The sequence below is a fragment of the Populus trichocarpa genome, chromosome 4 (genome assembly GCF_000002775.5).
Source record: "Populus trichocarpa isolate Nisqually-1 chromosome 4, P.trichocarpa_v4.1, whole genome shotgun sequence".
Classification (NCBI taxonomy): Eukaryota; Viridiplantae; Streptophyta; class Magnoliopsida; order Malpighiales; family Salicaceae; genus Populus; species Populus trichocarpa.
This window is the reverse complement of record NC_037288.2, coordinates 585,531-596,513: the sequence shown is the minus strand read 5'-3', so window position 1 is coordinate 596,513 and position 10,983 is coordinate 585,531. Positions and strand designations below refer to the sequence as shown.

Here is a 10,983-nt window from a genome sequence, read left to right as displayed (position 1 = left end):
AATACTGCATGGTTATGGAAATATGAGAAGTGTTTAGTTGTGAGGACAGAAGAACATACATCTAGGCAAGGTGGACAAGAATGCACTGTTAGGTTTTGCTTTGTAGGACCACCATTTCGAAATTCATGACTAGGAAAGATGACCCAGAATCCAATAACGGGGCCAGAACTTATCCATCCATGGACTCCACCATCTTTATTGTCCATTGAATATTGGTACATTTAATCACTCACAGCATTTTGCCAGCATGAAATCAACATTATATCTTGCAGTTGAAGGAACAAGCAGTCATCGGTACCGTATCCTACTTACCTCTCGAGATCAGGATTAATTGGATTTACCAAAAGAATTGACTCAGGCACAATTAGCTGTTTGCCTCTGTCTGGAAGTAGATCTTCAGGCATTAGCATTATCCCTTGCTTCTCATCAGTGATTGCCATGTAATGAAACCTAAAACAAGCATTTTCGCTTAAAGCCAACAAACATGTACAGAAAGAGGCATTAATTAGCGAATAGCGTAGAGAGCAGCATATTTTACTTGTCGCGTCCAAACTTGAAGACCATCCTTGTCTGAGCAAGATCAAAAGCTGGAGATCCTGCCAGAAGCTCGTAGATGGCATAGCAGAGAAATCCTGAAACACCACTATTCAATATGTACCTAAGAACAGAAAGAAGATTATATTAAAATTCAATATAAGTTCAGGAAAATTAATTTTGAAAGAGGAACAAGAAGGCTCAGATGGATCAAAGACCTTATGTCCATACTGAGAGGCAGTTTGGTGCTCATAAATGAAATCTCTAACTTGTCATTACTATTATAAATGACACTATACTCAGCTCCATGCAATCTGCAACATACAAAGTAACAAATATTTTGAATCATTTAAGAGAAACGAAGTATGACAAGAAAGTATCATAGCTATTTTGTTCAAGTGATGGTCATACAATTGATATCTGTCCTGCCCTCCCGGCAAGTTGCAATTGATGTCCCAATATTTGCAAATTATACACAGACAATGTTATATAGTTGACTTGTCAAGTTATGATCAAGATTATAAGAACATGGACTAGTGAGATCATCTTACAATTGCAGCAGCAGCATTAGAACATGTTCTTTGCTTATCCAAGACTACTGAAAAAAAGAATTGAAGTATGAATAATTGTGGGGCTTTTTTTTTTTTAAGGTTATCCTCTACTAGATTCATTTGATTTTAGGTCAAGAATGTTGTCCATTCCTCCATATTTAAGGCCTGTTAAGTACCCTTGAGGTTTCAATATTGTGACTTGTGAGCCTCGCCAAACCCTTGTCCTGTATGACCTGCACCAAATTAAACACCAGCATGTAGTATGAAAGAGAGGTAGAGGTGAGAGTTAAGACTTGTGGGGCAGTAGAGTTACATATGGACCTTGGTTGACCAACCTCACTTTCCCCTTTCCCATTAAAGATTTTGTACCTTACCTTTTTCCTCTCAATTACTTGTGATGATTATATATCATTTTCAAGTATTAGATGACTAAAGAGTGATAAGGTAGTTGGTTACTAAGAAAATACAATAACATCAAAGTTTATAATCTTTCATGTCTCGTTAAATTGTCTATGCTTTGACAATACAAGCTAGCTAAGACTGCCCTAGTTAATATTAACAAGTTGATGGCTCTTTGTTGAACCTACATATGGAATTATCTTGAACTGCATTAATTAGCTGCTTTACTTCAAGGTGTCTTCTCTACGCTTCAAGAGACAGTGTATTATTAAAAAGGAAAGTAGAGAAGGATCAGGATATTGGGCTTTCCATGACTGATTTTGGACGTAATGTTTGGGCCTGAATGTTATGATTTGGATTAAGTCAGTGAAGTTAGAGAAAATAAAGAGAGATGAACGAGGGGGAGAAAGTTTAATGTAATGGTAAAGAACAGTATTTTTTTTAAATTGTATGTTGTGAGGATGGTTTAGAGTATTTATACACCTGGCCACCTAGGATTACATGACTCGCCGACGAAGATAATAGGAGCAGTACATAGTAGCTCATATGATAAAGAGGGGATAATGAGCAGTGATTCTTCTTCCTGACGATAAGTGGGTGTGGTGATTATTCACCTATTTTCCTTACCTAAAAAAAGAGCACGTATAATGAATTATGCAGCCAATAAAACTATATTATTTCACCAAAATGTGAACCAATCAGGAGACGTGCATGTATGAAAATCTTGAAGGCGACCAGTTGCTTCTGAAACAAGTAATTAATAAAGTGGCGCCATACTATCTCTTTGAAATGTGTAGCACAACCCGGTGATATGGTCAGTTGCAGGTTGAAATGGTTAAGGAGGACTGGTTTGAGCCTGGCCTGAGGGCCTGATTTCAGTCTGTTTGGGACTCGTTTTCCTTCTTTTCTTTTTTCCTGTCAGAAAGCCATGCACTAGTTTTTGTTTGCTATCGGAAATAATAGAAGAGGAGAGGCTGCAGCCTGTTGGCTGCTGCCACACATTTGGCTACATCTAAAGACATGCCAGGCTAGCCGGCATTGTCAAAGAATCGAGGTATTGCATATGATTCCAACCTCATTGCTGTCAAATTGCTACCTGTTTTTTTTTTTCCAGTTATAAATGAGAGTTTTCCAACTTGATGCTTTAACACATTAAATTATATGTGCATGTTGTATCTTTACATATCCCATGCCAACTTCAACACCTCTCTTACTTTCGTTATTAACACATAATTTGCATCAATCTTCAGCATATCACGTGATAATAATTAACCACAAGTTCTGAATCTGACTCTAGAATCAGTTTTTTATTCCCAGCGACCATGCCAGCTCTATAGAGGAGTCTTAAATATCATCAGTTGAACACCAAGTATTCTTCGTTGGCCGACAGTGAAGCCCAACCATGCCAATCCGCCAAAGAACCAAATCATTGGACTATGTAGGCATGAAGTACGTACTTTTCTAGACCACATTAATATAGTCAAATTAGGGATCCACGTTGTTGATAAAACTTCTCATTCAATTTATTCAACATTGAAGGATTACAATCAACGCACTCACTTTCTACTCGATATCCATGATCCATGCATTCGATCAAGCTTACAAGAAATATATGTCTAAAGGCCAAAGCGTGTATGTACAGTCCAAGAAATTAAAAAAAAAAAAAAATGGGACCGAGAAAGGATCCATGGAAATTAAGAAATGAAGACACCCCACATGCAAATGATGATTTTGCTTCAATGTTGGATGCATCTAACATTAATTAGCACCGCCTTAATAAGAAAAATACTCTTAATTTGGATCGAAATCCAAAAGTCCAAAAGGGAAAGTACCCTTTCCTTTAAGGATTTACTAATAATTAAAGCATCAAATTTAGAAATTTCATAATTTCCAAAATTCCCTCTCTTTATAAAAGGAAACGACTTTGGGAGTTACCACTTACCAAACTATATAGGAAACAACACTATAATTGCTCTCTTATATATATACACACACAACATTCTTTCTTGCTTTATTGTTTCTCAGACACAAAAATTACATACCAATTGACGGAATTTCTCTCTTTCTTTGTGTCTTTCCTTGGCCCTTTTTCTTTGACACCATCATGCAAGAAACGGAATTAGTAAACACTACAAGGAGATGGGGCACGGGCCGGAAGAAGGTGGAGATGAAGAAAATAGAGAGCAAAAGCAGCCTAATAGTGACTTTTTGCAAGAGACGCAATGGTCTTTTCAAGAAAGCTAGTGAATTTTGCAATTTATATGATGATGCCAGTCTTGCTATAGTCGTTTTGTCCCCTAACCAAAGACCATACTCTTTTGGTCATCCTGATGTGAATACCGTCGTTGATCAATGCCTTGGTGATCAAGAAAGCAGTGAAAGAAACAATATTTCTTGTTCAGAGGACACACATGGGAAAAACAACATGGATTGTGACAACATTAATGAAGAAGGAGAAGGGTGTTGGTGGGAGAGGTCGGTTGAAGATATGAATTTGGAGGAACTTGAAAAGTTTAGGGCATCTTTGGAAACATTGAAGAATAATGTGGCAATGAGAGTCCGAGAGGAGAGGAGAACAAGAGTTAGTACCAGGGATTTCTTGGGTGGTTTTTCATAGTTTTTCAAAAAAATTTAGCAGCTTTGGGTTTTGTTTGTAAGATAGCTGCTATTTTGGTGTCTTTTGATTAATTTAATCACTCTACCATTAGTGAAATTTTTAGTAATTACAGCATAATTTACTAAAAATGCAAAATTTGCAGTGAAATCAAATTATCAAATATATAACCTAACTTTACATCTTCTTTTTTTTCTTTTGAGAAGGAAAAATAGAACTGTAGTAGCATGTAATTCCATTAATATACTAGCTAATAGATTTATACTCCGCAATATAAATTAAAAAGCTTATACAAGCATATAATTAAATAAATCAATAATTATATATGTAAATAAATAAATAAATAAAAATCATTAATATTAACTGAAAGAGAAATTAAATAAATTAAGAGATAGATGTAAATTAAGATATTTGATTCCACAAAATAAGACATTTACTCGTTTGTATCTACTGAATTTGTTTATTAAAATCAATGGATAATAGAAATATAAATACATATGAAACTGATTTAATAAGATAAAAGAAAAATAATATTATGTAAGGCCAAACATATTAGAAATATATATTTTTAAAAAATAAAGCTCATTTGTATAAAATAAAAAAATCTTCAAAAATCAAATACAAACAAAACCAATTTTTTTATAAAAAAAATAACGTAGAATGATAAAATCATAAAAAATAAATAAAAATACTAAATTGCATTAACTTTCTAAACTTGTTACTCGTGTCAATAGATCGAAAGCTCAACAAATAAAAAAAACACGAAATCTAATTCTCAACAAATCAAATGTTGAAAAATAAAACTGAAAAACAAATCAATCACAAAACAAAACTGTGATAAGAAGAGTGAGGGTGAGAATAAAATAAAAAATAAATTAAAGGGCATCAAAGAAATTTAAATTGAAAAGAAAAACATTTTAACAAAAGAAAAAAGAAATCAAATGAATGAGATCTAAATTGATAAAAATAAAAAAACATAAACTTTGATTCAAGAATGAAATTGAAAACCAATTAAACTTTAACAAAAAAATCAAGGAAAAAAAATCAAAAATAAAAAGAGTAAGGACTGAATTAGAAAAAAAAATATGACAAATAGTAATTTGATGACTAAATTGAAAACAAAAAAAGCTTTTATATGGCTAAGGATGAAAATAAGCAATAAAAAACATAAAGACTGGAAAAAAAATGACAAGGCATGTACTTTCCTTAGAAGAGAGAGAAAAGAAGGAAGAAAAAAAAAATGACCACTTGTTAAAATTGCCCATCATTTATCGCCACACGTAACATTAGCAAAAAAAAAAACACGATGACGCTTCTAAAGACACGATAAAATAATAGGTTTAGCCTCCGGATGACATCTCATACGCCACTTAAAGGGAGAGGACTCAATTCGCGTACTAACGCATAATGAGTATGCACTAGCAATTTTTTTGAATAAAAAGTTATTTTTCTAACTGGAAAATATCAAAATGCCCTCCATCAGCCTAGAAATTACAACACAGCCAATGTGAAAGGATACAAATGCCTCTAGACGCATGTCTTGTTTTATTTTTTTTATTTTTTTTTTCTATAGAGTTATCTTGATATCATCTCTTAGGTTATAAATATAACAAGTTTACAAAATTTATTTCATGTCTTTTTTCTTTACTGCTTTTTAATTTATTTTTTTTATCTCAAGTGAATAATTAAAATCTTAATTTTTTTAAAAAATAAATTTGCATCATCTTAATATTTTTTTCACTAAAAAAGAAGAAGATAGATCCATGGTGTAAGACTGGCCACGTATGTAATGAAACCCTAAATCTCACCCGTGGGTGGTTCTCGGTCTGTAGCAGAGCATGTATCCATCCATGTGATTCCAGGCTTCACGTGAATGAGGTAACTCTCTCACTTCTCTCATTCTCTGCACCTCTCCATCTATCACATTCCATTATTTTAATGGCAATTAATGTTTTCTTGACATTTTTATTTATTTTTTATTATTTATTGTCATATTTTGACAGCAGTGTCCTATTATTAAGAAAACAAATAACTAAGAAAACACAATCAAGTCAACTATCACATGTTTTATATTATTACTAAAAGTAAGATTTTAAATAAATTGGTACAGTAAATGGATCAAATCATTTTTTTTAGTACATAGAGATGAAAAGTAAGTAGTTTATTTTTAGTTTTAATAAAAAAACATAGCACTCATATTACACATTTTTATTTATTTATAACACTTATTATATTTAGATTTGTTTACTTTTATTTTTAGATATTTTTTAAAAATATATTTATTTTAAAAATAATTAATTATTTTTTAAGTTTTCTCAATAATTTTGATATATTAATATTAAAAATAAAAAAATCTAAAAAAACTAATTTAATATATTTTCAAGTAAAATATTTTTAAAAACATGTTTCGCCATGATATCAATCATGCAGTTAGTTTTTTTTAAATAACTATTTACTGTATTACCTTAATTTATATTTATTTATTTATTTTAAAATATTAATCAAACATAATTTAAATAAATAAATAGAAAGCCTATGTATTTTTTTTTCTAGTAATTCTTTATTACCCACCAATCAAAGATTTCTTTTATCATCCAATCAAACCGAATCTAGAAGTGATCCACTTTTGGTGCTGAGTGCTGGCCCACTTTGACACTGAGAGATGTCTATGATTTGATTGCACCGCTAAAGTTCACTAGATTCTACGCATGTATGTGATAAAAACCCAAAGCACAGCTAATCCTTGCCGTACTGTCTCTGCTCGGTTACCTTACAAAAACAGAGCTCTCAGCTTAAAAGTGACCGAGCAAAGAAGAGATAGATACAGAGAGAGACCCCTTTTAGTTTCTTTGTAATGTAATGCAGCCTTAAATCTTTGCTTAACAGATCCAAACAAACACTCGTCAAATAATTTTTGCTACATAGAGTATAACGAGAGAGAGTTTGCAAGAAATGGGAGACTACAGGGCCTTTTGTGCTTCTCTCGTTGTTTTCTTGTTGTTTCTTGGCAATGGTGTTAATTGTGAAGACCCTTATAGATTCATTACATGGAAAATCACTTATGGTGATATCTACCCTCTTGGTGTTAAGCAGCAGGTAGAGTACTGCTAGTTTCTTGTTCTGTTTTCTTTGTAATTTTTGGATTGGAAAGAAGTGTTCTTGCTTTCGGAAATGATTTTTGAAGCGGTTTAAGGTTTTGAAGTAATGTGTTTAGTTTTGCGGGCTGAATGTTTCAGGGGATCTTGATAAATGGGCAGTTTCCAGGGCCACAAATTGATGCTGTTACTAATGAGAACCTCATTATCAGTGTTTACAATTACTTGAGAGAGCCATTCCTCATTTCTTGGTAAATTTAACTATCTAGCAATGTTTCTTTCTTTCTTTCTGTTTTTTTTTCTTGATGTTTTCATGGTTCTGCTTGGTTGCTTAGAAAATGTAGGAAAACGGAATAACAGAAAAAATATATTTTTTCTTTTTGTCTGGGATGTTTCATTTATTTGTTTCTCATACTTTGCATGAAACTCCTTAATCACATGCCATTTTCTTTTCTTGCATTTCCCTGTCAAAGCAGATTGCCACTCTTAATATCTTTCTGTTTTGGGTTTAAATTCTCTTACCAGATCTGTGGCTAAAAGCTTTCCATTGTAAAAAATGTGGGATTTTTTTATTTTTTGTTAGATTTTGATGTATAAAGTCACCATCAATTTTATCAATCATGGGGTTGCTTTGGCCATTTGCATGTTGAAGATATTATTATTTGGATTTCTGTCCTTGCGTTCTTGGATAGCATGAATACAAAAATATTTGTTTTGCACACAGATCTATAGAAAATGTTGGGCAGAAAAACACGGCCCTTTTTCAGCTGCTTCCTATGGTCTGGGTTTGTACAGTTGACACTCACATCAGAATCACTGTTAAGAACGATGTAATGCCATGGTTAAATCCTAGTTTCTCTAACTAATTACTTTCACTTACGACTCACTGATTGGCCGACACTGAACGCGGTGTTAAAATATTCCAATTGTACAACTGGCCCTTGAAATTAATTCCACTACTCACATGCTAGATCTCTGGATCTTGACTATGCCCACATTTTTGCATATGATATTATTAATGTCATTGGTGGTGGTTGGCCAGAGTTAAATGTTTGCCTCACATGTTTTTATGAGTATGATTCTGGTTTTTAATCTTAGCCCTAGGTGGATTGAGACCCCATTATCATCCTCAGCTCTCATGCATTTTTTCAACCTTATTTGTTTCATGGGGAACCACAAGCATCTGCGTTCATGGTGCTTTCTGCCATTCTGCCATTATGATGGAAGTGTGCAGGAGTGCATTAAGAAAAAGATGTTGAATAATTTATTAGTAAAGTTGCATAGGTAAAGGACAAAAAGATATTGAAGGATTTATTAAAATTACACAAGACAAGTAGCATGATTTTAAGGAAGTAAATAAGAGGTAATTTTCATATAATCTGAAACCTTGAGCTGATTTTCATGGTCAAACATTGAGCCCTCGGATGATCTCCAATTTCTTGATACTGTATATGACCTGAAGTTCAAGTGCAGACTTTTTGCATGAGTTCTCCTGGTGTGAGATAGAGACCATTGCTTCCCACAACGAAAGTAGTCGTTTCTCATCCTCTAAATGTCTGGGTTTGACTCAAGCACAATATTGGAGACTTCAACTGACTTTTTTGAGCTTCCACTTATGTCTATAAAGTCAGGCACTTAAGTCAAACACTGTTGATGTGAAATTTGGCTGTCATGGCATAACAGGAATGGCATACAGCAAAGAAGGAACTCATGGCAAGATGGAGTCTATGGCACTAGCTGCCCAATCCCACCAGGAAAAAACTTCACTTATGCTCTCCAAGTGAAGGACCAGATTGGTAGCTTTTTCTATTTCCCATCACTAGGATTCCACAAGGCAGCTGGTGCATTTGGTGGCATCAGAATCTGGAGCCGGCCTCGTATTCCTGTGCCTTTTCCTCCCCCTGCCGGTGATTTCACTGTATTAGCTGGAGACTGGTACAAGAGAAATCATTATGTAAGAGCTCTCATAGATTAACGGACTTTAGTCTAATATCTTCTTGTTTATTAGTATTGATACCAGGTTCTCTTTGGTTATGTAGCAATTGAGAAGAATCTTGGATGGCGGCCACAATCTCCCATTCCCTGATGGCCTTCTCATCAATGGTCGTGGATGGAATGGATACACATTCACAGTTGATCCAGGTTCCTGCCCTTGAACTTATAAATATCCCTGCAAATATGCTTAATCTTTCGATTTAATTTATCACCAGTAACTGAGAGCAATCTATGTATTGTATATCTATCCGCAGGCAAGACATATAGGTTCAGGATATCAAATGTTGGCCTTACAACATCCATTAACTTCAGAATCCAGGGGCACAAGATGAAACTGGTGGAGGTAGAAGGATCCCATACACTGCAGAACACATACTCTGACCTCGACATCCATCTTGGACAATCTTATTCTGTCCTCGTCACAGCTGATCAGCCAGCAAAAGACTACTACATTGTTGTTTCCTCGCGCTTCACCAAACCTGTGCTTGCCACAACTGCCGTTCTTCACTACAGTAATTCATGGCAAAGAGTTTCTGGCCCTATTCCTGGTGGACCTACTACACAGATTGATTGGTCCCTCAACCAGGCTCGATCTTTTAGGTATTCCGCTGTCATGAGACTTATTGTATATATTAACAACTTATATTAGATGGGGTTGTGGTTAATGAACACAAATCTTATCTCATATTCTCTCAAACCAGATGGAATCTGACTGCAAGTGGACCTAGGCCGAATCCCCAAGGGTCTTACCACTATGGATTGATCAAGACCAGCCGCACAATCACCCTCGCAAACTCTGGTCCAATTATCAACCGCAAGCAGCGGTATGCTGTCAATGGTGTCTCATATATTCCTGCGGACACCCCATTAAAAATTGCAGACTACTTCAATATTCCTGGGGTTTTCAGCCTTGGAAGTATGCCTAGCAGCCCCTCCTGGGGTAATAATGCTTACCTCCAGACTGCAGTCATGTCTGCTAACTTCCGTGAATTCATCGAGATTGTTTTCCAAAATTGGGAGGACACTGTTCAGTCATGGCACATTGATGGTCATTCCTTCTTTGTTGTCGGGTAAGCTTATCACTCTCAATACTCAGAATTTATGCTTCCATGGTACAGAATACTGTACAATGTTTCAGTCATAAAAAATGTTGAAGATTTGCTATGTGAGCAGTATGGATGGAGGGCAATGGACACCAGCAAGTAGAGCACGCTACAATTTAAGAGACACGGTAGCTCGTTGCACCACTCAGGTTTGGACAAAACAACCTTTTGGTTTTGTTATTTTTTTTATTCGATCTAAACATGTTCAGTGTGAAAGCTGTAGATGCTTTTGTAGTTTTTGCTAAATATTTTGATTGAATGCAGGTTTATCCCAAGTCATGGACTGCGATTTACATGGCTTTGGACAACGTTGGAATGTGGAACATAAGGTCAGAAAACTGGGCTAGGCAATATTTAGGTCAGCAGTTCTACCTCAGGGTTTACTCTCCAGCACACTCATGGAGAGATGAATTACCAATTCCAAAAAATGCTCTCCTTTGCGGCCGGGCAAGAGGTCGTCACACGAGGCCTCTTTGAGTTAGGTAGCTAGATCATTGAGTTTTGTCACGAGAGGGTGACATTGTGCTTATTGCAGAGGAGGGCTAACTGTTCCCTGCGGAAGTCTTTAATGCAGAAGCTCAACTTGAGCTTTTGAGTCGTTTTTCATTCATTCTTGTCTGGCTTATTTTTATCTAATTGTTGCTGTGCTACTTTTAAATAACTATGAATTCAATGTGCAGCACTTCTGGTTC

The 10,983-nt window shown here is 35.0% G+C and overlaps 2 protein-coding genes across 2 annotated transcripts; both read left to right on the top strand.

Annotated features, from left to right (window-relative positions):
• Nucleotides 1-3,588: 3,588 nt before the first annotated feature.
• On the top strand, nt 3,589-4,101 carry LOC18097368 (agamous-like MADS-box protein AGL62). The gene has a single exon (XM_006383841.3). The coding sequence runs from the start codon at nt 3,589-3,591 to the stop codon at nt 4,099-4,101; it is 513 nt and encodes a 170-aa protein (XP_006383903.1).
• A 2,707-nt stretch (nt 4,102-6,808) lies between these two features.
• LOC18097367 (L-ascorbate oxidase homolog) lies at nt 6,809-10,983 on the top strand. The gene is made up of 8 exons (XM_006383840.3): nt 6,809-7,194; nt 7,335-7,444; nt 8,877-9,147; nt 9,233-9,335; nt 9,443-9,788; nt 9,890-10,258; nt 10,362-10,440; nt 10,556-10,983. The coding sequence occupies exons 1-8, from the start codon at nt 7,051-7,053 to the stop codon at nt 10,766-10,768; spliced, it is 1,635 nt and encodes a 544-aa protein (XP_006383902.2). The 5' UTR covers nt 6,809-7,050; the 3' UTR covers nt 10,769-10,983.

Coding starts and splice junctions, on each gene's coding strand:
- LOC18097368 (XM_006383841.3), top strand. CDS start 3,589: ATGCAAGAAACGGAATTAGTAAACACTACAAGGAGATGGGGCACGGGC.
- LOC18097367 (XM_006383840.3), top strand. CDS start 7,051: ATGGGAGACTACAGGGCCTTTTGTGCTTCTCTCGTTGTTTTCTTGTTG. Junction 7,195..7,334: donor CTCTTGGTGTTAAGCAGCAG/GTAGAGTACTGC, acceptor TGAATGTTTCAG/GGGATCTTGATAAATGGGCA. Junction 10,441..10,555: donor TAGCTCGTTGCACCACTCAG/GTTTGGACAAAA, acceptor GATTGAATGCAG/GTTTATCCCAAGTCATGGAC.